The sequence below is a fragment of the Mus caroli genome, unplaced genomic scaffold (genome assembly GCF_978045245.1).
Source record: "Mus caroli unplaced genomic scaffold, Mus_caroli_1 scaffold_4, whole genome shotgun sequence".
In the NCBI taxonomy this organism is placed as follows: Eukaryota; Metazoa; Chordata; class Mammalia; order Rodentia; family Muridae; genus Mus; species Mus caroli.
In genome coordinates, this window is record NW_028227259.1 from 118,523,334 (window position 1) to 118,551,330 (window position 27,997).

General features: G+C 53.2%; 2 protein-coding genes across 4 annotated transcripts in view; one reads left to right on the forward strand and one right to left on the reverse strand.

Moving 5' to 3' along the window:
• Positions 1–267: 267 nt before the first annotated feature.
• Kctd10 (potassium channel tetramerization domain containing 10) lies at positions 268–18,386 on the reverse strand. 2 transcript variants are annotated; one of them, XM_021162948.3, is made up of 7 exons: positions 18,303–18,386; positions 12,783–12,996; positions 6,593–6,762; positions 5,235–5,321; positions 4,649–4,701; positions 3,915–4,110; positions 268–2,560 (listed from the first exon to the last, which is right to left on the reverse strand). In XM_021162948.3, the coding sequence occupies exons 1-7, from the start codon at positions 18,303–18,305 to the stop codon at positions 2,336–2,338; spliced, it is 948 nt and encodes a 315-aa protein (XP_021018607.1). In that variant the 5' UTR covers positions 18,306–18,386; the 3' UTR covers positions 268–2,335. The 2 variants fall into 2 exon arrangements, with proteins under 2 accessions (XP_021018607.1, XP_021018606.1); XM_021162947.3 differs by having other exon boundaries at positions 5,235–5,324.
• A 328-nt stretch (positions 18,387–18,714) lies between these two features.
• Ube3b (ubiquitin protein ligase E3B) overlaps positions 18,715–27,997 on the forward strand; it is a 41,090-nt gene continuing 31,807 nt past the window's right edge. Inside the window, exons 1-7 of one of the 2 annotated variants that reach the window (XM_021161955.3) lie at positions 18,715–18,885; positions 22,236–22,323; positions 24,536–24,720; positions 24,829–24,949; positions 26,129–26,188; positions 26,471–26,575; positions 27,815–27,911. In XM_021161955.3, the coding sequence (XP_021017614.1) occupies positions 24,560–24,720; positions 24,829–24,949; positions 26,129–26,188; positions 26,471–26,575; positions 27,815–27,911 (544 nt within the window). In that variant the 5' untranslated portion in view covers positions 18,715–18,885; positions 22,236–22,323; positions 24,536–24,559. The remainder of the gene's footprint in view (positions 18,886–22,235; positions 22,324–24,535; positions 24,721–24,828; positions 24,950–26,128; positions 26,189–26,470; positions 26,576–27,814; positions 27,912–27,997) is intronic. The other variant, XM_021161956.3, reaches the window with a different exon arrangement.

The following is a 27,997-nucleotide window of genomic DNA, read 5'->3' on the forward strand; positions in this document are numbered from 1 at the left end:
TAGGCGCACAGCAAGAAGTCAGTGCAGGGTGGGCGGCAGACTCTGTACCTCTGGCAAGCTGCTGAGACCCAGGAGTGAAGGAAATCTCGTCAAGAGGCACAGCCTCAACCCGGCTGCCCGGGACGCCAATCTAACACCAGCCCATCCCTCAGCCCTACAGAGAAGGGCAGACTCTTGAGGTAGGATGTGGCAGCCCTGCCCTTGCTGCACCTCAGCAGCCCTAATGACTGGGCCAGGCGATCTCGAAAAGACAGAAGGTGGCGTGAGTAGAAGCAGAATTTAACGTTTATTTTACACATGTCCGCAGACGCTCATACAAGAGTGAGCACTTCTAAAACTCCCAGTATGGTTTTCATAGTGCAGAGGCAGGAAGAGTGTGATGTGCGTACATGACCAGGGACTGTGGGTAGAGCCCTCTGGCCAGCACGCACTCTGGGGAGGGCTGATTACCAGCACTGAGCAGCAGGTATGGGGTCTCAGCCTCCAGAGAGGTCAAACAGCCCATCTCCCACAGCAGGCAACAGAGCTGGGCCAGACCTGCCAGGCTGTGGGCCCCACAGACACTGAACTTGGTTACCATGAGCAAAAAGCTATTCTGGTTTATTTTAATTGTGAGCCCTTACTGTGCAGTCAAAGTTCACTCTACACCAGCGACTCACTAGACAGTGATCTAGAAGTGCTAACTACTGCCCCTCACACCAGTGTTTGGAACCTGGAAGCAGAGCTTTGGAGACTGACGCTGGGTCAGGCCCTAGCTGGACTCGGTTGCCAGCGAGATCAGGCACCGTGGAATGTTCGCTAGGTCTGTTCCTATCCCTGGGAGCTGAAGTACAAAGCTACAGGCACAAGGTTTGAGGATAGAGGAAGGTAGAGAGAGCTGCCAAAAACAGTAACCGGAAGGCCAGAGGCCAAGGCAAGTCAGATTGTGCTGCTAGGTCATTCTCACATGAGCATTTACACAGTGTATACATGGCTTCTCCATTCCTACAAAAAACACCAGTACTGACATTCGCTTCCTAGAAAAGCTGAACCCACTGGGCGGGGCCGCCGTTTAAAACAAACAGTATAAAAATGTAGGAAACATGATTCATAAGCTCCCTTTCTTGGCTCTTAATACAAAAGTCTACCCCGTACATGGTTCCTCGATCCAGTCGGGACTGTTTGAGTATTTATCATAGGTTTTGTGTCAGATACAAGAGAAAGGTATACAACTGTCATGTACAAAGCGAGCTGTACAAACCGTTGCAAAATAGAAACTTTAAAACATGTCAGAGATTGCCCACTTAATACCTTTGGTCTAAAAAATAGCCAACACTTCCTTTATCAAGCAGCCAAATCCATCCCACACTCTCACAACCTTGAAACTAGTCTACTCTTCAGCCACGACGCCTCTGCGCAAAGCAGACTCGAGGTAACTGACCGTTGTCGTGAGCGCCAGCGCCCTACAGTCACACATCCCACCAGCAGTCACACACACATCCCCTGAACACAACAAGACCCAAAGGTATCTGCACACCCACTCTATTCTGCAGGGAAACTGCTGCAAACTCAGTGGTGTCCTCACCTGGTGCCAGTGTCTGCAGTCACACAGTTCCTAACCAAAGGGCAAGGCACCCCCTTGATGAGAAAAGGAAGCCATGCAAGAGAGGAGTAGACCCTTAAAGCAGCGATGGCTGCCCCTTCCTGGATGGGGTACATCAAAAGGACAGAGTCGAGAGAGCAGCCAACTGCCAGGAATGGGTCTGCTCCCAGCCTGGAGTGTGCCTGCCATGCTGAGAACCAGGGAGAGGCCAGAAGCACACTTCGTCCCCCTTCCACTGTGACCAAGGGGCTCTGTACAAAACCGCACACAGAGCAGACCCACAGGAGAGCAACGAGACTGCCTGCTCAGAGCATACAGGGGCCAGGCTGCTCAAGAACACCTTGGTGGCCGGCTGCCAACTGCGCAGTTCCTCCCAACTGTCAAACTAAGTCCTTAAGGGAGTGTCACCTAAGAAGCCCTAATATGTAGTCAACACCCATAAAAATAAATACTGCAACAAAGGTTCTCACATACACGCCAAACTCATTCATACGTTTTCCTCCAAGGCCCAGAGGCTGGGCTCCAGGCTCTCACGGGAGGTGGGACCCCAGACACAGCATGTTCAGAAGGGGTGCACATCTGGGCTAACACAGAAGCAATCTACTTTGTCAAGAAATATCAAAATAATCATCTGGCTTGTTACAAAAGTGTCTCAGACTCCAGGGGAAGTGGGAGGTGCCCCAAAGCCTGCACAGGGTCTGAGGGGGCTGGGCAGGAGCAGAGGGAGGGCAGAAGGCAGGGTGCTCGGCCTGCTCACTGGTGGAGGTGGGCTCGGTCATCTGGGCGCTTGATATGGATCCTCCTCACGCGCTCGATCCGCTCTCGCTCCCGTTCCTCGTCCTCGTCCAGGTGATGAGAACGTCCAGCTGCCCCGCCCGTGGCCTCCAGGAGGGCATTGTCAGGTCCTCGGCCATCCTGGGCCTCGTAAAGCAAGATATTCAGGGTCTCCTCATAAATTCGGGCTTCTGGGAACTCAACCTGTGCCCCACAAAATACACAGCAGGAACGTTAGCTGGCTGGCTGCACATGGCCACTACCTCACACTGCATCTCAGCAGGGCCTCAGGCTCCCCAGCTCCTAGGCTGACAATGCAATCCCAGGGAGTCCACAGATGTCCTCCACTTTCCTACATTTCGGCCTCCAGCAGACTCACGGCTGCAAGCAGAGCCTGTCCTCAGTGGCATCTTCCTCATGGCAGGGGTGGGGAGTCGGGGTCTAAGCGGGTGGGAGAATGACAGGCTGAAGAGGCTGAGGCAGCCTGAGATAAGCAAAGCCCCAGCTCTCTGGGCAACTGTGAGGTGAGCCCAGGACAGTGAAGGGAGAGAGCTTGAGAAGCTATTCTGGGTATCCGACTTCCTCCATGGGCAGGGTCTGCTCCTCAGCCTCACACAGACCAGCCATGGGGACAGCTGGTGTGAGAGGCTGAAGGCTGGGAAAGTCACATTGCCACAAGAGCTCCAATCACAAGGCTAGGTGGAACTTGTGACCCAAATCTCACAGTGGCAATTGCCAGACACACCAAAAAAAACATAGTGGAGCCATTGAGGTGGCTCAGAGGGTAGAGGCGCCAAACCGGACAACCTGAGTTTAGCCTCAGTTGCCAGCTCCAGGATCCCATGGAACCACATCTCCCAAAGCCTCAGGGGTAAGAGCATATGACTATGGCCTACACACAGGTGACTAGAACCTTGGCAAAATTAACGTCCATTTCCCTTAGGGTGAGAGAGAAATGACAGAATGTGCAGCGAGCAGAAGGGGAGAGCGGGAAAGAGGGGGCCACCTTCGCTCCAAGTCTAAGAAGGGTGGGCAAGCACGCCTAGAGAGAGAGGTGTGGTTCTGACAGTGAGCCGGGCTCCAGCTCACAACTCCAGGGAATTCGATGCACCAGCACTCACGTGCACAAACCACCTGCAGATATACACGCCTACACGTAATAATTGTAAAAAGCCATGGCGTGTGGGGCCTACGTCAGCGGAAGACAGATCCGGGTCAGCAGAAGGGAAGGGCAGGGTGGACAGCCAAGGGTAGTCAAGGGTCAGCTTCGGAAGGCAGCATAGGCCTCTGACCGGTGAGTCTCGATGAGGCCATGCTGGTGGAGCTCCTGCCACCCGGAGCAGGGTGACCCCGCACGGGTGGTCAGAAAGATCAGGATGCCAGAGGGAGAAGGCCCTGGCAGCTGGGCACACAGGCGCAAACCTGAATCCGGCCAGATTGCCCGGAGACAGCTGGGAGCACGCCCCTCTCTGCTTGCCCAGTGTCGGTAGGAAGTGCCCCCATTTCTCTGACCTGCCACACCCCCCTCTTTTGAGTTTCCCGTGAGCACGGCCCTCACCTTGGTCTGCTTCTTCTCAGTGGCGTAGACAATGGAGGTACAACAGACTTCAGCGATTTTCCGGCCCTGGCCGTAAAATGACCAACAGCAGATCTCGTCCCCGATGACGTCCTTAATGAACAGGACCCGCCCGTTGAAGCGCAGGGACAGCTTATCGAACAGTTCGATGTTTTTCAACATGTTGTCGTCAGAATTGCTGCAGAAGAGCATTGGGTAAAATGAGCAGAGGTGGCCACCCTGCTGATATCCGCCTGGTGCTCCTGCTCTCAGAGCCCTTCTGGCCCCTTCTCTATCTCTACCGAAAGTGAGCCCGAGAAAGGTACCAGAGGCTGCTGCTCCAGAATGTGTAAGTGGCAGAGTGGGGTCTCCAGGACAGCTGTGCCCCTAACGGTGGCACATCTGTTCCACCCACACCTAAGAACACTGACTGCAGAGCCTCTGGGTGCCAGGTCCTGAGAGCCAAAGGGCGCTCTATAAACATCCACTGCTTGTGGGTGGCAATGTTCAAACAGTGCAGTCCCCAGGAACTGAACCAGAGTCACAGAGACCCAAGAGACAGGGCCACCAATGTCCACACACGCCTGAACTTTCATGTTCACGGCAGCATCTGTAACAGGTAACAGACCCAGGAGCCACTCAACCGCACGACTCGAAGCTGGATTTCATGCCATGGGTGAATGCCCCCCCCCCCCCGCCCCGCCCCGCTCCGTGAGTGACGGCCGCCGTGCGCGTACCTGGTGTAGGAGTACTTGTTGTTGCTCCTGTTGTAGAGCAGCTTCACGGCTGGCTGTGGGGGGGGGGGGGGGGACGGACAGGAGGACAGGACAATGACTACTCTTGGGGGTGCAGGGCTGTGGGCACAGGCTAGCAGAGCTTACAGCAGTGTTGCTACAAGTTCCAGGGGTGGGGGCAACGTGTGAGATGGGGTTTCCCACTCAGAATGCCCTTTTCTCTCAAAACGCGGGCATTGGGTACTGCCTCCCCTGGCCCCACACCAAACACAGGCACACACAGTCACTCCTTATATCCCCGCCACAGACAAGCCCCCCAGCATACACACATTCTCATTCACATTCTCTCTCTCACTCACACACACACCAACATTCCCCAGCCCCCCACAGGTACAATGCAGACACCCTCACACTCACACAAGTACACTCAAAGGTATACACAGACACCTCCACGCTCAGAGATATCATCCACATACAGACACCTCCATACTCATATACAAAGGTACACACACCCTTCCCATTCACACACATACCCCCCCCCCACACACACTCAGTACACACACACACCCCACCCCAAGCCTCAGCACACCTTATTTGACGTCGCTATAAGCCTCTGTTCTTCCTTGGAGGATGTGATGACCGGAACCTTGCAGAAGGGCTCATAAGTATCTTTGTTCTGCTGGAACAAAAAGTGCTTTCAGCCCAGGGGGTCCACCTGGCCCAGGGCTGTCTAAGCCCGCTAGCCAGAAAGCCAGGCAATGAGCAGGGAAAAGAAGCCACTTTGCGGGGCTGGTGAGATGGCTCAGTGGGTAAGAGCACCCGACTGCTCTTCCAAAGGTCCAGAGTTCAAATCCCAGCAACCACATGGTGGCTCACAACCATCCGTAACGAGATCTGGCGCCCTCTTCTGGAGTGTCTGAAGACAGCTACAGTGTGCTTACATGTAATAAATAAATAAATCTTTAAAAAAAAAAAAAAAAGAAGCCACTTTGCACCAGTTAATTGGGAACGGTTAGATCAAGGGAGGAGTCTGGCCTTTGGGGCTGTGGTATGTTGGAGTGCCCAGTAAACACCAGGATGACACTGCTCTGTCTGCCTGGGAGGACACTCAAAACTCAGCCCTGGATGCAGCAGGTGACTGCATAAAAGCTGCTCCACCCTACTGTAGTGGCAGCAGCAGATGAAAGGAGAGAGAATGAGCCCTGAAGCCCAGACATCATCCCCACCTCCCCCCAAGCAGGAGGAAGATCTGTACTCTGCAGTGAGAGACAGAGCAGAGCATAGATGTGTTACTATTCTCAACACCTTGCAAGTCCCCCGAGCCTGCTGAGGTCCAGCATCCAGCCATGCTTACAACCCAGACAGAAAAAGTCCAGCGCCTCTCTGGTTCTTTATGAGAGTGTTGCTAGGTAGCCTGGGCTGGCCTCAAACTCGTGACCCTCCTGCCTCTGCCTTCTGAGTGCCTGAGTTCCAGGCACCACCACGCCTGGAGGACTCCTTACAAGGCAGCATCTTCCCCCATAAGGCTTCCCTTGAAAAAGTCAGTCTATCATCCAACCATGAAGGCCCCCGAAAGACAAGGGCTCCTAGTCCCGCATATGCAGCGTCTCCTTGGGCTGAAATAGAAGCCAAGAGCCACCCAATTCTGCATGGGAAACTTCTCAAATGATGCCTGAACAAACCAACACAGAGTGAAAACACCTGAGGCAGTGTTCGGGTAGCCAAGGAGAAGGACAGCCCAACAGGAGGGGAGGACAGCTTTCAGACACAAAGGACAGGCCAAGGAGGCAAGTTCTACAGTGAACCTCTCAGATCTGTAGACAGGGAGCTGAAGGACCCATTCCCACACAGAGGTGACCCAGGATCTCTAGATACATCAGGGCAGTCTGGCTTGAGACTGGCCCTCCTATCTGTGAACCTGGGGCGAGTAGGGAAGGGGGTACCTACTTGTAGGGCGGCCTGGCACTCTTCCAGCAGGCCCTGCACCAGGTAGTACTTGGCCTCGGCTAGCAGCTCCTCGATCTCCCGGCGGCTCTCGGGCAAGGGCACACTCCCGTCTCGCAGGTAGTTGAGGATTGTCCCAAAGTGCTTCCCACAGCGGTCAATGAGGATCCAGCCTGCAGTGGGCAGCAGGAAAACCAGGGCACAGGGCACTTGTCAGGGGAGGTGGGCACCATGGCTGAGCGCAAGCCCCCAGACTCCTATGCCTGTCACTGTCAGCCCAAGCAACCCCAAGGTCCCTAAGGCTTGAAAATGTGCTCTGAAGGCTCTGCACATAACTGAGAAATCCAAAGGCTGACTTCTGCTTTGGCCAATCGGCCAAACAGACTCCTCACTGCAAGGGCTTATGGACCTGTGACAGCAACAAACTGTCATCAGAGAGGGTGAGCCTGCCTCACCGGATATGGAAAACGTCCCACCTGCTGGCTAGCAGCAGGCGTGAGGGTAAGGGCCGAGAAGAGAAGCCCACCCTTCTGCTCACCAGAGTCTGGGGGCTTACTCTACCCAAGTCCACTGGTTTTCAAAACCCCCGTCCTAGTATGTGAAGGTGTTCAGAGGAGAGGGCAGGACTGGAGCTTGCTAACAAAGAAGCCCCAGGAAGAAGGAGAAAGGGATGAAGACCCGTGGTCTCTCCCGAGAGCAGGGGGAGCTCTCAGAAGCAGTCAGGGTAGGGGTTGGGGGAGGCTGGTGATGGAGTATTCAATTCTCAGCACCCACATGGCATTCACAGTCATCTGCAGCTTCTGTCTCTCTGCACTGATATCCTCTCCTGACCTCTGTGGGCACTGGGCACTCTAGTGGTATGCAGACACACATGTAAGCAAAACAGCATACACAGAAATATAACACAAATCTCAAAAAAATATTAGAAAGCAGAAAGATAGGATGCCAGACCACATAGTGAGCCCAGGCACAGGGACTTGCACACGCCTCCCGATTTAGCATGGCATGGAGGTATACACAGGATTGGGAGCCCACTGCCTTCTCCTATGCTCTCTGTACCCAGTAGGAAAGTCACAGCACTGTGCCTCCTGCCTGGGGCAGGAGGAAGAGTGGCCAGCCCGTGATATTGGCTGTACTGAGCGGCCCGGGAAGGTAAATCCTCCCACAGTGACCTCCAGCTGCCACCGGAGCCTCTTTCTGGGTCTGAAAAAACAAGAAACACACCTACTAGTGTACACAGTCCACGGCACACAGCCTAAGTGTGTGCAGCTGGTGGTCCAGGCCTGTGGCCAGCTCGTGAACACACCCCTTCTCCCAAGTGTAGCCTCTACCGATGCAGCCAAAAGTGGCCAAGAAGGCAAGTGGGTCCAGGGCTTCCTGGGTTTTGTCATTCTAAGCAAAACCACAAATTCAATTTCTCCCCCTCAATCTCATTTTAAAAGGATGGTAAACTAACTTAAAAAGCAAAGAGTTCTCAACCCATCAAAAGGTAAATACAGCATGTATATGTGTATAGGTTGGATTCAGCCTACACGCATCGGGCCTAAAGCCCCCAAGTTCCCTAGACCGAATGCTGACACAGTACGGATCGATGGTTTTGCCCTCTGGACTGCTCATGTAGGGGAGGCTCATTCTCTGCATTTCCAAGACAGAGTACCCAAGATGCTTGCTGTCACTTAGGGGTAGGGGTACGGGATTCAGCCACTGAGAATAAAGATTCCCAAGCTTCGAGAGAAACAGCCATCAATGACGCACTCAGCTGCCTGGAAGGAGCCTGCCTATGTCCTGTCTTCCACGTACCACCAGCTCAAGCTGCTGGGGAAAGGCCAAGATCCCCCAAATCCATTACTCAAGTGACAGCCCAGAGTTTCCGTAAACGAACAGGCGGCCTGGGACACTGGGCTCCAACTCAAGAATGTCAGGAAATGCTTGTGGGGAAGGCGCACTTTGAACAAATAAGGGCAGAGGCGCCGGCCAGCGCACACTCCATGAGGTTTCAATTAGCTTAGCATTCAGACTTGAAATATTTTGGTTGCTTTCAAAGCAGGCATTTATCCCTCACACTCAGCTCAACCACCAGCATGGAGAACCACAGACTGCCATCAAGTGGCCTCTTGCTGCCTTGGAGCACACAGCACTGAGGAGAGCTTCCAGGGCCTCGGGGACAGCAGGACTGGCAGGGTAGCCCAGAGGCTCTGACTCCAGGACGTCTCAGCACCTAGCACAATGGTGACAAGCAAGAGCCACTGTCTGAACCCCAGCTCTGCCACCTGCCTGCTCCATGTTCAATGTTCCCCTAAGCTCTGTCCCAAGGTCTCCTCTGCAGACAGGATGCACAGTACAGGCATACAGGTGTGGCCAGAGGCTGGCCAGAAAGCACAGCACTGGCCTATAGGCAGCACTCACAGTTAACTACAGGCATGTGGCAGTGAGCACATCACATCATGGATGCCAGAGGCAGCAGCAAGACTGTCGGGATGCTGCAAACACCAGACCCCAGGAGTGAGTCGCTGTGGCTTTCAGGGTACTGAGGCTGCTGGGGCAGGGGGCAGGGGGCAGGGATAGGGGATCGATGGAGCAGGAGACTACTGGCTGACTTCATATAAGCACACTGGTGTTTCCTCTCTGGGGAAGCCTGGGCGCTCACCCTCCTTCCTCTTCTTCCCCAGGAAGCCTCTCTTCACAACTCCAATGCATGCCAGCCTTCACTGTCACTCAGAGATACCTGTTACAACCCAAATTCCTGAGCCTAAGGCCTCAGTGCAGATCTGTGAGATGGAGCCTGTCCAGTGTACTGTAAGGCAGATTCCCAACACCCAGGCTGCGACAACCAAAAACACCTTTGGACATTGCTAAATATCCCTTAGGTCACAGACAGCAGCCACAATGCTTATCTGAGAATCGCAGACACATCAAGAACCCGTGGATGGGGCTGAAGTGCAGGCAGAGTCCTGTCTAGCAAGTGACAGTTCCCAGGCTCTATCCCAGCCCTAGGAGGGAGGGGAGGAGGGAGACAGGGAAGAGGAAAAGCAGAGGAGGGAAGGAAAAAGGAAGGAGGCAGAGACCTAACAAGAAAAGCCATGCATGAACGTAGAGGTACTAAAGAAAGCGGAGGTCAGTCAGTCTGGGGGAAGTTCCATGCAAACAGAGCCCACGAGGAAGCAGGACCTAGAGCACACACATCTACAGAGCAGTGAGGAGTAGGAGAGGAAAAGAAGAGGTTACAAACCAGATGCAGCCAGGCGGCCGAAAGACGAAACCCAAACCAGTAAGACAGACAGATGGACAGCATGCCAGAAATTAGGAACTGCAAAATGAACCCTAACCCGGATCACATAGCTCCTTGGCAATAGTTAAATGGTCAACAGAGCCCAATGCGGGCAGAAGGCTAGACCACTGTGAGGTTTACCCACTGACTCAGCACCATGGAGAAAGCTCTGGCAATACCCAGCACAGTGGAAGACACGGACAGCCGAGGGAGTGGTGGGAGCCGAGGGAGCTTAGTGCTCCCGACCTGGAGTTGGGAGGCAGGAAAGGGAAGTCCCGACCCTTGTCCCGTTTCCCCAGGGGGATGTCTGGGGACTGGACACATCTGCGGGGCCATCAAACCGACATGCTCCTTTAGCTGCAGTTTGTGTGCAAAAGGAATTACTCAACCTCAGGGAAACGCCTGAGCCGGGAATAAGCATAGCGCTAAGTGAACAGGAGCCGAAGATAACACCAAACACTGTTTGAAGCCACAGGAACTGAACGATGGTAACACCACGGCAGTGATAAGCATAACACCCACAAACCCGCAGCTCCCCATCCTGCCTGTACGCCGGATCCACCTGGGGAGCAGACTGCGCCACTGCCCAGCCAGGAAGCTTTGCAGTCCTCGGGTGAGCGGACTGAGCCGCACCCAGTACCCCAGTCAGACTAATGGTGGCCATGAGGGGCCACCCTGCGTAAGTCTCCTGACTTTCCTGAGAGGATTGCACGTAATAAAATGAGCGAGTGCTTCAGCGTAGTTCCTACACTCCCGGATTCTGAAGGCATTAGTCAGAGATCTGCAGCCTCAGGAGTTGGGGCTGGGAGGGAGCAGTGTCCAAGCTCCACAGGAACAAAGCACAGCAGGCTAGCCTAAACACAAGTGGGGGAGGGGAGGACAGGGCCTCAGGGGGGCCCTGAACTCTTGGTCCTCCTGCCTCCACCTTCTGAATGCCGGAATTACAGGCATGTGCCACCTTGCCTGGATTTCGATGTGGTGGTGGGGAGATGCTGGGCAAGCACTCGGAGCCAAGGTCCCTGCGCCAGAATTTCATTCTTACTGTGAGAGGTGCTGCACAAACCCTCCGGGCCACTCGGGGGTGGGGGGTGGGGGGGGTGAGGCCTCAGAGAGTGCTATGGTGGCCAGAACTGAACTTTTCAGAGAAGTCAGGGAAAGTCTGCTCACAGCCTCAGCCTCGAGGGCGCAATTCCAAACCACAAGCACATCTACTCCTGAAGGGTAAGATGGGACCCCCGTCCTCCCGTTCTCAAGCCTCAGAGGCGGGCATCCATCCTCTACCTTCAGTAATACCCGGTGGCTCCGCTCTCCAAGCACCAGCACTGACCATGTGGCTTTCCGGCACACTCACAACTTGCAAGCAGCGCGAGACGAGCTTCAGAGAAAGCCACTCGTCCACATCCCAGCTCCAGTGTCTGGCAGGTGAGGTAGAACTGGCGCCATGCCCGACACAGGAAAAGGCTCCAAGACTGTCAGCTGAGCACTTGCCGTGGCAGAGGCAGGACTCATGCCCAGAGGTGCCACCCTCCCACACTCAGGCTCCTCACTGGGGAACTGTGTGTCCACAGTGTGGCCCTCAAGCAAGGGGACACTCACAGCAGCCCACACTCGGGGCCTCTCCTCAAGCCACACTCTCTCAGCCATGCTCCATCAACATGGCACATACACTCCCAGGACTCTGTCCTACTGTGGGTGAAACCTCCTTCTCTTCCCATGGGAAGCCCTACTGTGGGTCCATCTCTCCACCGGCAGTGTCTTTATGTGTGCTGTGTGAGGACATGCATGTGGGTGCTCACTCACAGAAGCCAGCCGGCATCAGGCCGGGGCTGAGCTGCTGCCCGCCATCCTCTGTGAGCGCTGAGTCCTGTGTCCAGCCCCCACCTTTCTGTTTACAGCAAATGTCAGCTCAGCTGTCAGCGATGGAGTCCCTACATCAGGGTGCCCCTTTAAGGTGCAGACAGTCTATTCCTATCTGTACCTAAGCATGGAGGTCAGGTTATGCAGTGTGTCCTCCAAGGGCAACAGGATGGCTCTGCCTGGCATGGGTGACGGCTGAGGTCAGAACACCAGCCTGACAGCCAGGCCTCTGTGGGGTTGCTGAAGGGCTCTGGCACCAAAGCAGTGGCCAACCCATCAAGGGATCTGGCTTTGGGTGATGGGGCCACCCACTCAGAGAGTAAGAAGCAGAGATCTTAGGGACAGTAGCTGCACCTCTTTCTAGCCCTGAAGCTATGGAAGAAACATCTAACATCTTCCACAGGCAAAGGGCTAAGGCGGGGACTAAAGGAAACAATAACCAAGAACTGTCCTTAGTAGTGCATCTTCAACAGGAGTGTGCTGCTGGCCCAGCAGCTGCCCCACTGAGTGAGGAAGGCAGTGACCCACAGCCGGTTTACAATGCGGCCTTAGGCCACCCATGAAGGCTTACCCCAGGAAGCTCACCCAGCCTGCCCACCCTCTCAGAGCTGCTCCTCCAGAACCTTGCCGGACCAAATGGCACAATGACCCTGGGTTCTCAGATAACCTTGGTTTCCTGGGGCTGCCGGCTGCCATTGTCTTCATTTCCACAAACACCCTACAGCGCGGGTGTGGTGCAGCCAAGGGCGCCTCCCGCTCATAAAACACTACTGTCCAGTGCCAGCCCAGCAGCACCTAACTGCAAGAGAATGAACACAGGAAGGTACCTGGCCCCGGTTTACGGAAGCAAGTGGAGAAAAATCTTGCTCAGAGTCACCCAGCAGACCTGCCAGGTCAAGACCAAGGGTCCTTATCTACTGCTACTCACAGTCTGGTCTCAGCTCCAGTGCCACTTCCTCAGGAAGCCCTCCCTGACCACACCCTCCAGACTGAGTTTTATATCCCCAAGACTCTCAGGGCTTCAGTGTGTCTGAGTGCCTCATTAGCACCCTGAGGCCGGGGACTCACCTTCGCTGTCCGTGAGCACTTCCATGCGTCCACTGAACATGGCCTTCAGCATGGTGTCCTGCTTGGTGAGCGTCTGCATGGTGGTGTAGTAGAGAGCACCCCCCACATTCAGCTTCACGTACTTGGAGCTGGGGCTAGCGCCCTTGAAGGAAGTGGTGCGGGTGGCAGCCGCTGGCACCGCTGAGCTCACCACGCTGTCTCCTGACATCTCTTCCTGCCGGAGAGAAGACAGGGTCAGCACGCCTGCCTGCCCTGCTCCTTTAACTCCAGGCTGAACAACAACATCCCGATGCTGTTTGAAACACTGGACTCCCAACACAGATAACTCAAGAGCTCAAAGGAAAAAAACCTCTTGGATTTCTGGTTTCTCTGTAGATCAGGAGGACAGCTGGTGGCTGCTGGAGGGTGGCCCCCAGGAGAGGAACGCGTCCCTCTCAGCTCACCCTAATCTGCACCGCGTCTCATGTGCCAACCTTGCCAATGACTCCACAGGCGTAAGTCTGTCTCTAAGTCCGTGTTATGTGATGTCCGTCATTGCCATCAACAGTCCCTGGACCGCGTGCTAAGACAGCCATGGCCATGCTGGGACGCTCTACCTTCCTGTAGAGCTACACACAGAGCAGCCGATAGGACCTTCTTTCAAATGAATTCCAGATTAACTCGCTTCTGTGAGCTAGGACCCTACTCCTGCTCCTACTGTTTCCCATGGGGAAAGAGTCCCTGAGTGCAGGCAACGGCCGGATGAGGAAGCAGGTTCAGAAAAAGGGGCAACGTCCTGCCCCAGCATCCCCAGACTACAAGATCCTACAGCGGTCCAGGCAGCACGCCAGACCTGAGGTACTGAGACCAGGGGTAGGTAGCACCTGGTCCTTAATTACTTCAGGATGAATCCATCAGATTCTAGAGCCTGAGATGTCCAGAGGTGGGCTGGATCTGCCCCGTGAATACAGGGCAAGAACAAGAACGGGGGCAGGGGGGAGGGAGAGAGAGAAGCAGCCCCCACAGACACCATGGCTGCCGGCACTGCAAGGCCTCAGACACCATCACAGAGCTTCACCAACACATGAGGCTGCTCTGGGGCCTCGCCGCCGCAGGACAAAAACAAGACCATCCACCAACACACCACAACACAGAGAACACGATCATTATCCACAGTACAAAAATACACTCCAGTCTCCTGGCAGATTTGTGTGTTCCTTCTGCGGATCTGCGGATTGCGGGTCTTGGTGTCCCGCCTTCAGGGTGAGAGTTGCCACACAGAAGCATGGAATCGGCTGCCTGCTGACAGTATCTCCCACAGAGAGGCGCCGCTTCTCTGAACACCCCTGCTCCTCTTCCTGAGGTACCTTCCACTCTCTGTGTGACCTGGAGGTAACTCAGCTGCAGTGGGCGCAGGTGTGCTCCTGCTACCTTTCAGCTAGAGGGTGCAGGCAGCACAAAACTTATCAAGCCACCTGAGAAATGACGGCTTCCCTATTTTTATCAGTAAATGATTATATTACCACATCATAAATGGCAAAGCATATGTCTTTTTAACAGGTAGGAGACAAAACAGAAGCAACTCATTACAGCAGACAGTGAGCAGGCAGCATGAATAGGGCTCAAGGGTTTCCAGTTCTTCTGTCCCCTTTACCCCCAACCCTGAGGGTGGTGGGACATCACCGTGGGAGAACCTGCATTACAGCCCTGCAAAGTGGAGCAGAAAGAATGGTCCCTGCAAGGAAGGGTTTCCTCAAACAAGTGTAAGTGTGTGTGTGTGTGTGTGTGTGTGTGTGTGTGTGTGGTTTCTAAAGTTCACCTGGAGTTCTCCTGGAATCTACGGCATGGTGGCAAAGAGGAAAGCAGGACATCAAACACACACACACACACACACACACACACACACACTCACACACACACACTCGCTCTCTCTCTCATTCACTCAGCTTTCAAAACAGTCCCCAGAAATACTATATTAGCAGTCATGATCAAACACATCCTCCAGAGATACTGTCCACAGGTGGCAGGATATTCTAGGAAGAAAGCATTTCCCAAAACTTTGATGACCTGGGGGGGGGGGGTGGCAAAAGAAAAGCTTCACAGATGTGTTGGGGGGGGGTGGTAAAAGGACATCCACCCCAAACTGTAAATACTTTTCCATGTTCTTTTTAGATAAAAACTTGTAAAGTACACGAATGCACACACACACACACACGCACACACACAAGATATCTGGACATACACATATGTGCATATGTATTATCTACAGTACAGTCTAGCATCTTCAAGGTACCTGATACAATACAGAACATAGATACAGCTGTGTACTTTTGTGTGGATACCTAGCATATAATAAATCATCCTTAATGTGTACAGATGGCTGGGTTTTAATGAACTTGTGCATCTGTTCAGCCTCACTCTAAGGAGGGCAGAGAGCTCTGACGCACTCTAGATATATATATATGCCCATACCCCTGACCACTAATCTCTACCACTCTGGGACAGCATCCACAGTGTGGAGGCAGCGTTGGTTATCTCTATTCTATGGCCCACAGAGGGTCAGCGAAAAGCAAGCAAAGCATGTGACCAAGGCCTGCCCGGCCCTGGGTTGTTTGTGATGCTTGGCAATATTTAGAGCTATGACATGGAAGTTAAGATAGGACAGTTCAGTCTCACTGAAAGAAAAAAAAGTGAAAGATAAGCAGTGTGTAGTTCAGGTGTTTCCAGACCCATGTTCAAGGCCCCAACTCGGCCACATACACTGGTGCAGGGACACGGTGGGCAAGATCCGCGAATGTATCCCAGCTATCAGACACTGGCTCTCCCTCCCTCCCTGCTGCAAGAGCCGCCGGGTGGACACAAAGCATCCAGCACAGCCCCAGGACGGCCAAAAACTCAGCAGGAAACACTGCTGTTGTGATTATCTGAGTCTCAAGTCGTCTCCTCTTTGGAGACTGTCTCCAGCTATGAATAACTGAAGGCACGGAGGATCAGGACAGAGCCTGTGACACCAGATGAAGCAATGGAGACTTTCCTGAGTCCCACACCCCAAGTCAACTGGGCAACCTGGTGCCTGGCACTAGGATAGACCCCTTGGAGGGCAGGTTCTGGCTCCACTCACACTCTGGGCTGTGATGGTGACCTGGGGTCACAGAGCAGTTATCTGCCACTGCTGGCTTCTCTGCAGACACCATGGACTGCCTTCCCCACAGTGACACTGTCCTCCTGCAGGCTGACTTCATGAGTGACCGGGGGTGCGGGAGAGCAAACTTGGTAGCAGTGAAAGGGGTGAGACACAGACTCAGTGACAAGTTTGTTCTGGTGGGACAGGTGAATCTAAGTTTCTTTCCACATTGTTGCCCACTAAATAAGTGGTGGCTCCACCTGGCCATACACTGGAAACCCAGAGGAGCTTTTAAAAGACAATAATGTCTGTGTCCCACACACACACACATTCTTCTGTTATCAGCCTTCTGGGTGTGGCCCAAGGAACTTTTTTTTTTTTTTTTTTTTAATTTCCCCAGCTGGTTCTAATGTGCAGTCAACATGACAAGCCTCTGTTCTAAATGGTTCTGTACCCCTTCAGTCGGCTATAATTAGCTCTGTGGTCTTGAAGAAGCTCTCTAACAAACCTCTTACTCTGTTGGCCCAGTGATTTCCTGACCCGCATACAAAAACAAACCAAAACATCATAAATAAAAGTCTCACTTCACAGCGATTGAAAAAAAAAAACAAAAAAAAAAAACCCCACAACAAAATCGGCCAAAAGAGAGAATTGCTGACTGTCTTGTGGGAAAGCCAGACAAATAAGACAGGGAAAAACAAACAAAACCTAGAAAATACCAACTCCCTGCAGACTATCGCCTGTCAGCTGAGGGAAACAAGCCGATGGTGGAGCCAACCTGGACTGCAGTTTCAGGCCGCCACCTTCTGTGCAAGGTTCACAAGAGCTACTGAACCTAAGTCTCAGTTCCCTCCTTTGTAAAACAGACCGTTAAAGCCAGAACCTTCCAAACACTGTACCCCATCCCCCCCCCCCCCCCACCGCCCCAAGAACACAGACAAAGCCCGGCCCACCTTCTCCTCCTCCTCCCTCAGGCTCCCTTCCACTCCTGAACTCCTCAAGACTAGGTGTTCTCAACTGGAGATATTAGAGTCACCAGAGCTTCCAAGACACTGCTGTCTGCCTGGGCGGAGACCCCAGGCCAGCAAGGAGTGCTGCTGCCTGCAATCTGGGATTAAAAGGCTCTTTCAGGTGATTCGGATACTAAGAAGGATTAGACAGTCTGTTTATCTAGTAGCCTAGGGATCTGAAGGGTGGGTTGCTTAAGGGGTATTATGCAAGGAGGCTAAACTAACCTGAGGTCTCAGCTACAGGGCTACTGCACGAAGCAAATGGGGTTAAAGGAGGCCAAAAACTAAAGCCCCACACTTGTTTCTAGGATAGTTACCTCCCAGTTCTCCTGCTTTTGAGCACACTTCTCCAAACAGTCTCAATGAGGATGTTGTCAATCCTGCTTACTAGGGAAGCTAGGTATTAGAATCTGGTTTCAAATACCCTCCATTTCACAGCCCAAATCATTAGTGACACAGAGACTATAAAAATACATCCGTGAGCCCAGACTGTCCTGTTGTTAACAAGTTCCCAGGTTAGCCCCGGGGACCAGTTGGTGGTCTACGGGTGCTGCTGGCCGCCTTCTACCAATGTGTGTCTCTTGTTTTACACCAAATAGAGCTTGACCAAAGCCAAACACTGGCCGAGTCATCTGTCTTCAGTTTGGGACTGATCTTGTGAGTGAGTGGCAGACAAAGAAGACCTGGGTACAAAGAAGACCTGGGTTGATAGTCCACCCACCCCCCATCCCCACCCAAGGACAAAGAACCATTCAAGGGACAGAGCCTACAGAATCTCAAGTAAACCGAAACCATCCCATAAAGCAGACAGCAACAGCTGACATCCCGGGACTCCCTAGAGGGCCTCAAGGGAAGTGATTAGGTAGGTATCCAGGTGCCACTTGAGGCCAGACTCTGTGGTCAGGGTACCCCGACCTCACACATGCCTCCCTAGAATTACTGTTACCAGTCATCTCGCTCCAGACTTGTGGGTTCAGAGGACGCCCCCTCCCTCTCTTGCCTGGAACCCCACCTTACTCAAGGCACAGCCTCCCAGAGGCCAGACTTTGCTCGATTCCAAGGGTACACGCTCGCCCTCTCCACACGCCCTCGAACCCCCGTTCGTTCCCCACCGCGAGCGTCGGTCTGGATGCCGCCGCTGCCGTCTCTTTGTCCCGACGATCTCCCACGTCCCATCGCCCATCAGCACTCCAGGCTCGCCGCCCAGCGCCACCTCCGCCCGCAGGACCAGCCGCCCCTTCGCAGATCCCCACCACCACCACCCCGATCACGGCTCCTTTCATTCGAAGCCCTTCCCCCGCCCCGGACCTCGCCCGCACGCACTACTCAGCGCCCCACCGCTCCCGCTCAGCCTCGTCGCCACCCTTGCCGGCCCCGAAGCTCCCTGACCGCGGCCACCGCCCTCACCATGAAAAGTCGGAGGACGCCGGAGTCTCCAAATCCGGACTGAGAGGCAGGAAACACCCAGCTCGCCTCAATGCAGGGGGCGGAGGCGGGGCCGGGCGGGCACTTCCGGCGTCCGTCCACACCCCACTTCCGCCCCGCAGAGGGACACTTCTTAAAACGTCCCCCTCCCCCCCCACCGTAAGCCCTAGATGGGATGAACTCTTTTTATCAACCGTTCCCGCCTCCCCTTGGCCGAGTCAGGCTTTTAGTCCTACTTCTGGATGTTTGTTTCTCCTTTCCGGCTGCTAAAGAAGATGACAAGAAGAAAGGAGTTGTTGTTTTTGTTTTTTTTTCATTCCCCTCAACACCTCCTCCATGGGCAAAGAAGCAGTGCGGAACTGTTGTTTCCCGGAACTGAATAATTGCTTGCTTCCCAAGAGGTGTTCGGAACACAACACCCGGGGCAAGATGGCGGCCGGGCTTCGGCCGCTGCCCCGGGGCTGGCGGACCTCGGGGGGATCGGGCTAAGGCGGCGGTCGCTGCGGCCCGGACCCGGAGTGCCGGGGCCTCGAACGGATAAAGATCTCCGGACTGCGGGTAGAGAGTGAGGACAGGATGGGCGCTTCTCTGGGCGGCGGGGCCAGGGACGGAGGGAGGCTGTCTGGGGGCCGAGTCTTGGCTTGAGTGAAGTCGGAGGAGGGACTGGCTTGCGGGCTTCGGGGATCTCCGTGTCCCCCTTCCATTGATTTCCGTGCCGAGGCGACTGGCCTTGCCAGCCAACTGATTGTGGACAAGACGGACTTGTTCTCGTGGTTGTTGATATCCGTGCCAGTGAGAGGCGTCGGGCCTCCGGATCACCCCCAAGTGGAATTCGAGCCCGGTGCTGTCGCTCGCTGTGTGACCTTGGGTGAATCCAGTCCCATCTCTGACCCTCAGTTTTCTCCTCTGTAAATGGAGAAATTAGATTGTTTTAGGGAGGTTATTTTAGAATACGTTTTAGTGTGGTTCCTGACGGCTCTTGATCAAAAGCTGGAAAAACTGGATCGTATTTTGACTTAAGCCTAGCTAGCCACAGAACGCCTGGCGTTCTCAACTTCTCTTTGTGGTGCCTTTCTGTGTGTGTGAATCCTGAACCTTGCCTTTTTGACTTGCCGATAAGTAATTCCTTTGCGAACTCAAAGTCAGGGACTATGCGTGAGGACACTGGCGAGTTATGTGCCCTCTACATTTTGTTTCCCCATCTGGATAGGCTGTAGCTGTCTAAGAGCAATAGTTTAGCTTATTAATGGTTTCTTTAAGAGCTGTTGTCTCGTCTTAGGCTTTTAAAATTGGGGTGTTGTAGCCTCACAGGATAGGCTTCCAAAGGGAGGCCTAGTTAAATAGATCTACAATGTCTACTATGTGGTCTACACTTAGATGGTGGCCCTTAGGCCTGGAAACCTAGTGACTTCTACCATAAAAGAAAGTCACTCAGCAACTTGTGTTTATTTTTACTTCACACTCTGGACTCCTGTGCAACTTGTTGTGCTTCTTGAAGTTTGTTTCAACCAAATAGGTTGGTTTTAAGCAAGTTGCCTGGGGACGTAGAAGTAACGCAAAGTCTTGTCTGTTAGCATTGAAAGCTTGGCTCTGCAGCTTACTAAGTGTATAACCCAGACCAAGGGAGGCGAGATTTGATCGTCTCATCGTGTTGCTGCCCTTATTGGATGAGACACTTAGGCGAACCACGTCCCTCCTTACCGACTGATTGCTTTCTGATTTCTCTACCTAGAGCACTCTTACTTCCCTAAACCAGGTTCTCAGCTTTGTAAGGACAGTGCAGTAAGGCTTCCTTAGGTGTGATGAGCTTTTCCGAGTGCCAGTTATCAATATTTTCCCATTTATTCCTCATCTCAATACTATAGTGACTAGATTAGGGTTAAGAATGGCAAGTGTTCCATGCAATCCTTAACAACCCTAAAATTGAATCTTGTTATTATCCCAGGAACCTGGGACCCAGAGTGCTCATGGGACAATGCTGTGAGGTAGAGTCGGGGTGAACAAGATCTGAGGCTCCTTCTCTCTGACTTGAAGGCCTCTCTGATTACAGTCTTTGTGGTGTTTCTCTGTGGCCCTCAGGGGAAGAACTTGATGCCCAAGGGTGCATCTGATTTGATTCATGAGCTGTGCAAGTGGAAAAGCGACAGAAGAGAATGAAGAAACTCACAAAGCTTAGCAACTGTGCAGTGCAAGCAGAAGCCAGTGTGTACGCTCTTAGATGGGGATAGTTTCGAGAAAGGGATCAAATCCCGAGAGGTCCTGGGGAGAAGTGAGAGCTCTGAGGGAGTCACGGGTGCTGGGTCCCATTTGCATGCAGTCATTGTGTTTCCACTGGGAGGAGAGGCCCTCTCCTGCTCCCGGGTCCTGCCTACCACGGAAGATATCTCTCTCTCTCTCTCTTTTTAAAGATTTATTTTTAAATTTTAAGTATATGTGTGGTTCTCATGCATGCATGCATGCATACGTGTATGTATGTATGTATGTATGTATGTGCATTCACCATGTCCATGCCTGGTACCCATGACCGGAAGAGGGTATTGGATCCACTAGAACTGTGGGTGCTAGAAGCCAAACCCTGATTCTCTGCAAGAAAAGTCAGCGCTCATAGCCACTGAGCCATCTCTGAAGCCGAGAGAGGGGATATCTTGAGGAGCAGACTTAAGGTTGTAGTCATGCATTGAGCCCTGCGTGCACCTCTCAGGAACTTGACCGTTGACAGTTTATAAACAACAGGACCAGGACTTGATGGCCCAAGTGCTGGGCCAGGCACATCTTAGTTCATTTGGAGAGAGGGAAACGGCTTACTGGGACTGTGCAGGTGAGGAGATTTTTAAAAGTGGTAATAATAAAATAAATAGTCTGGAAGAGAGCTCAGTGATTAAGAGCACTTGCTGCTCTCGGAGGACTTGGGTTCCATTCCCAGCAGCAAGTCACAGGGCTCAAGACAACCTGTACCTCCAGCTCCAGGAGCATCTGATGCCCTCTTCTGGCCCTCCCGGGAACTGCTCTCACTGACTAACACAATAAAAATAAGTTCAAACAGAAAAAAAAAAAAAAAACTTTTTGTGTCTATAAAGGTAACACATCCCCTGGGCTTTTGCACTGTTCTGTTAGCAGCTCCGTAGAACCATGGTACACAGGTGTCCGTTCTCATGACATGCATCAAGGCTGATTGTCAAACATGGAAGACTGAGGCTGCCTCCCAGCAGTGTTGACAGAGCCGGGGCTGGTGCCAGCTCTGTGTGACCCAGGCCCTTGCACCTCTTTCTGTGCTACCTGCCACACCTTGCGCTTTCTGTGAAGTGGGGGTGGGAGGGGCGCCCTGCCACCACCACCATCCTACTTGTCACAATGGCCACTTGGATTTGCTTTCTGCTCTTCACTTTTACCTGGGAGCTCGGCCTTAACCAGGCCAGACCTGGTTCCCTGCAGAATGGTTTCCATGTGTGCACACACACTTTGCCTTGTCACTGAGAAGTGGGAGCCGGTTGTCTCACCGGCAGCCATTGTTCTCTAAAGCGTTCACTTCTAAGGCATGAAGCCCTGAAACGATGTGGAGGGTGATTATCTTTTACATTGCGTCGCCTTTGGGGTTACTTTGAGGTTAGAATGTAGTTAGGGGAGACTGAGAGGGTTTTAAAAAATAATTTACTTTTATTCTATGTAGATGGGTGTTTTGCCTGTCTGTGTGAATGTCTGTGTGAGGGCATTGGATTCTCTGGAACTCACGTTACAGAAGCTGTGAGCAGCTGTGCGGATGCTGGGACTCGAACCCATGTCCTCTGTGGGATCTTATCTGCTGAATCATCTCTCTAGCCCTGAGACAGTTTTAAAAACCTACAGTCTATTACTTACATTCAACAAAGTTGCAATGCCATGCTTACAAAAAAGGAACTAATTCTGAATCTTTCTTAGGCCAGAAAAACCAACTCCTCTGAAGCCAGAGGCTGCAGGAGGTCACTGATGGTCACCTAGCATCTCCGCTGCACAGGCAGGTCCTCAGGTGAGCTCTGCAGGCCCTGAAGAAGGAGGGAACAGTTAGGAACAGGGCTGCCCCCTCTCATTCCAGCTTCCTTCCTCTCCCTGTGGTTAGCAGCCTGTGGTGATGATGTAGTTCAGGAGTTGCTGGTGGGAGTGGCTGGTAATGGAGCTTCGTGGTAGAGTGTCTGACCAGCATGCACAGAACAACCATTTTCTTGAGGATGGAGCAGTATGCCAGCAAATTCCATTTGATTTGGGGGGTGGAGAGGTACTGCAGAGGTTCCTGAGTGTGCTCATGACAGAAATCTAGGCCTGCCTGTTATTCTACGTGTGTTTCAAAGTGGCTGCTGCTTCGAGTGACCTAACCTGGTGAAGTTGCTTTTCCAAACTCAGGGTTTCAGCAGGATTTCGTGTTAATGATTCAGTCAGCTGGGCAGGTGGTGCTGTGTTTTGGGGTAGCTAAAGAAATCACCCATTTAGGAGCTCAGTGGGTCAATGCCATGTGCATCTGGCTGTCAGTCAGAGCCACCCGATTTCGGTGAAAGCAGTTTGTAGCAATTCTATACTGTTCCGTGTTCATCTCTGACCCCCAGTGCACCCATCAGCAAGGAGGTGCAGTTCTCCTGCTCGGCCTACCAGAGGAAAGCTATGTGCAGTGTCCCCTGCCCAGATTAAAGGGGCTGCTATGGCTGCTGGAAACACGACTAGTGGGAAAGCTCTTGCCATGCACGAAGGAGGCCCCGAGTTCAGGTTCCCAGAATCCTCCAGTGCTGGGCAGGTGTGGCACCATCTGTAAGCTCGCTGGGCACTTCAGAGCAGAAGTGGGGTCCCTGAGGCTATTTCAGCGTAGCACTGGATTCAACTGAGACACCCTTCCTTAGTAAATCCGGTGCAGGGCAGTAGAGGAAGACAGCGTCACCCTCAGTCGTCCATGTGTGTGTATGTGCTCACATGTGCACACTCATGGAAACACAACACATACACAAGTGAAAAACAAAACCCATGGCTTTTCGGGTGCAGAGGTTTGAGTTTGATCCCTGGCACCTACTTGGTGGAAAGAGACTACTGACACGTATGTTTTCCTCCATCCTTCACACGCGTCCTATGTGTGCATGTACGTGCACACACACACACATAAAATAAATGTAGTTTTAAATGCTTTTTAAAAACGTTTCGTGCCAGGCATGGTGGCGCGCGCCTTTAATCCCAGCACTTGGGAGGCAGAGGCAGGCGGATTTCTGAGTTCGAGGCCAGCCTGGTCTACAGAGTGAGTTCCAGGACAGCCAGGGTAGAACCTGAACCTGGGGCTTCTGCACGGGCAGCAGTGCTCCTCACCCATGACATGGCTCTCTGGCCCCAGCACGTGTAAAGAAGACCCCAGGGTGCCGAGATGGCTCAGGTAGAGAGCTGTGGCCTGATTCTGAGCTCCAAAACCCATGTCAAGAAAACGGACTCTTCAAACAGTTTTCTGACCCCTACACATGTACCATGACACAGTTGCCAACACCAACACACCACACACACACACACACACACTGATGTTTGTAAGTTGAGATCAGAAGCGGCCTGCTGCCCAGCCTGACAGTCTGAATCTCATTCCCAGGCCACGGGTGTGACAGGCACCATACAAACACACTTGTTCATTCACAATTGCCCAAAGAAAATGTAATAAAATATTTTAAGATAATTTTAAAAGCGAAAAGCCCTTTTTTTTTTTTTCACGTGTGACTGGACACAGCACAGGCAGCAGTAAACACCTGTGAGCGGGTGACCCAAGTGGTGTTAACACCGTCACGTCTGTCTATTCCTTCACCTTCTTACCTGCTGAGTGGGGAACGTGGCAGAGAGGAGAGGCACCTCTGGGAACCTCTGACACCTGCTGTTAATTGGCGCTCTCTGGACGGGATGACTCGAGCTTTGGGCTCTCCTTAAACTTACAGGGAGCCCACCCCGGCTCTATGCCCAGTACCGATCTCATCCTTTAAGAACATGTGATTATTTAGAACAGCCTTGGTGTCCCTGGTCTCCATGGGTGGTGTGAAAGGAGCTTGTAGGAAGTTGAGGGTGTCAGGAGAGCCATGAGCTCTGGGGGGAATGGAGGCTGCTGAGCGCCTCTGCTGCTGCCAGGTACACCCCAGCTCCTGCTGTGTGTGTTCCACACTGTGACCCACACCAGCCCCTGCTGAGTGTGTTCCACACGGTGACCCACACCAGCTCCTCTCTTGTCCTCACAGGCTTCGTCGTGTCAGTTTGCAAACATGTTCACTGTATCTCAGACCTCCAGAGCATGGTTCATCGACAGAGCCCGGCAGGCACGAGAAGAGAGGCTGGTGCAGAAGGAGCGGGAGCGCTCAGCTGTGACAATCCAGGCCTTAGTCCGCAGTTTCCTCTGCCGGAGGCGACTGCACAGAGATATCAGGTGAGAGCAGCCCCTCTTCCCGTGCAGGAGAAGCCCTCCAGATGCTCAGCGAGCCTCACTAAGGATGTCTTCACCCCCCCCCCCGCCCCCCTCTTTTTTTCTCTCTAGGAAAGAGATTGATGAGTATTTTAGTGCTGATGAGTCTGGGTCCAGCAAAAGAAGTGCACTTTGTATTTTTAAGATTGCTAGGAGACTGCTGTTCATATGCAAAACTACCGAGGATAGCGAGGTGAGCCCTGACAGCCACAGGCAGGCTTCTCTCCCTGTGCCGGGACCCTTTAGTTTAAGACACACACACCCCCACGCCTCCCCCTGCATGAGTTCACAGCTGCCCGCCGTCTTTGGAGAGGTTGAGCCCCCCCTGCTTCTGGAGGTCTCTGCACGTTAACTGTTACAGACAGGAATTATCCGCAGATGTGTATGAGCATCAACAGCTGAAGGACACCAGAGACAGCACAGCAGCAAACAGGAATCGGTGGTCTGCAAGTGGTGGGCTGCAGGGCCAAGGCCCCGCCCGAGAGAGCAGTGGGTCTGTTCCCTGTTCTGCCCAGGCTCCAGTTTCCTGGAAAGGCACTGGGGTTTGAGTTGCACTCGATACTCGGCTTAAGATGAAGTGCTGGTCTCTGACTTGTGCATCAGTCCTTACACCACTTTGCCCTTGTGCCACTCGATTGAGGGCAGTTACAGCAGGTGCCTGTGATCACGCTCAGGATACCACTGGGGGGCCTGAAGGGGAAACCTGACAGGCAAGGTCTCCTTAGCCCGGCTGAGGAGGACAAATGGTCACAAAGACGAGGCCCTTCGGGCTCCAGGAGGTGACCCCGTTACGGGGAGGACACTGTGGCACCCTGCCCTTTTCAGGGACAGGTGCAGAGCAGTTCTTCCAGTTTCTACTTTTTCTTGATTTGCATATAAGGGTTAAAATGAAGGGCTTTGGCTGGTAGCTTCAAGGCCCAGACTGATGCTTGCACTCACGGAACTGCCTGCCAGGTGTTGGGCCCAGGTTAGAAAGGCACTGTGAGTCTGCGACAGCCTTGGCTAGGAACAGTGGGAGTCAGGAGGCTGAGACGGCCGGGAGTGCCGCAGGTTAGAGGCCAGCCTAAGCTGCAGAGTGGAGCCGAGGGAGGCTCCGTTCTGGGTTTCTATGTGAAGTGCACCGAGTTAAACACAGCTGTGGGCCCAGGAGCTGTGTAAGTCTCCACCTTGAAGCCTGTCATGTCCATGTCTCTAAGCAGGAATTAAATATGATCCTGGGTGTATGATATGGATCACCTGACACGTACCCTGCATGCTTCGTGTCTGTGTGTGTGTGTGTGTGTGTGTATACACCCACCAAGCATGTACTCGCCTTCCTCTCTCACGTTTGATCACTTTGGAGATCTGACAGCCATCTTTTCTGCCTCCACAGAGACTGGAGAAGTTGTGTCGCAGCATCCTGAACAGCATGGATGCTGAGAATGAGCCAAAGGTGAGTGCAGAGGTAGGAGCTGTAGAGCCTCCTGCGGGCTCTGCAGGGCGAGCTCTGCGGAGCTCACAGAGGTGCAGCCGAGTGTTGGGTAGATGGACAACGCCTCGTCTTCCTCTACAGAGCTGTGCTTTGCTCTTGCCTCTGATTAGAGGCCCGGGAGCCCTAGGTTTACTGTTTCGGTCCCTGCTGCTTCCCCTCCTCATCCGTGCAGTCGCACTGCCTCAGTCGCATGTTCGTGATGCAGCCAGGCTGCCCACACAGCCGTGCTTCTTGCTGCTGTAGGTGTGGTACGTGTCCCTGGCTCTCTCCAAGGACCTCACGCTGCTGTGGATTAAGCAGATCAAGAGCATCCTATGGTACTGCTGTGAGCTTCTAGGGCAGCTCAAGGTAAGCCCACCCCAACTCAGTCCAGCAGGTCTACCCTCACCTGGTGCCTCAGTTGCCTCGTTCACTGTTGGTGCCTTCGGGGGTCTAATAGCCGGGAGAGAACTGATGGGCCACTGTTTGGGAGAGAGGTGGGTAGATGCTGCAGGTCCTGTGGTCTGTCTTAGGAGGACACATTAATGTCAGCTGCATTGGCCACAGTCTCCATAACAAGAAACTTTCAGGGCCAGGGAGGTTGCTGAGTGGGTAAGAGTGTTTGTAGTGCAAGTCAGAGGACCCGAATCTGAACCTCCTGCACATCAACTTTGGGCATGCCACGAGTGCCTATAAGCCCAGTGGTGGGCGGCAGAGTCAAGTGAATCTCAGCAACCTAGGGGAGATGCGGATCTCAAGGGTCAGTGAGAGACCCTGTCTCAAAAACTACGAGAGAGCAATAGGGAAAGACACTGAAAGTCCTGACCTGCCTGCACCCACGTCACGTAACATCACACATACACTTCAAAGGATTGTAAAACATTTTGGGGAAAAAAAAAAAAAGAGAGAGAAAACCTAAGAACAGTTAGGCACAGAAGCAGGTGTATAAGATTGTGGGAGCTGGAAGCAAGCTCTGTGCTCTGGCTGGTCGGCTGCCAGGCCTCCACGTGCTCTCTCTTGTGCACCTGGGGTTTGCAGCATCTCTGGGGATGTACAGTGGATCCCAGGTAGATGTATGGTAGGGTCTCAGCCTAGAAAGCCATCGGGTGTTTACTTGGCTTACTCTTGCAAACCAGGGAAACCGTGCCCCTTGAAGCAGCAGCAGCAGCAGAACCCAGGCTGAGCTATGTACGTGTCAGGCGCTGCACTTGGGTCCACTGCATTTAAGCTGTTATTCATTCAGAAAGCCCTGTGAGAAATCAGTGCCACTGTCCCTAGTGAACAGATAAGGAACCAAAGCACAGAGGGGTTAAGAAACTTCTCCAAGATCACACAGCCAGTAAGTAGTGAGGCCATGTTGTAGCCCCTAGTCTCCACCAGTGTGTATTGCAGCATAAAGTCATCTGTAGGCATGGAGAGTGAGGCACCCTGGGATCCTTTCTGTCTCAAGGCTGCTCAGCTCGCCCTTCCCGGCAGCCTTTGGTCCTGTGGTTAAGTGCTCCTGCTGAAAGTGGGCTGGCATGTGCACTGGCTGTGCAGCTGGCCAAGCACATGCACTGTGGAGTGGGATCGCGGGTGCGAATCTTCATCTCCCTCCATTGCTTGCAGCCAGAGATCTTACAAGACTCCAGGCTCATCACACTGTACCTCACCATGCTTGTGACCTTCACGGACACTTCAACATGGAAGATTATCCGGGGAAAAGGTACATAGGACCCACTTCAAAAATCTTTCCCAACCAGCATTTCCATGGGCGGGGGCCACCCCTGCTGCATGAGAAACACTTTTGCC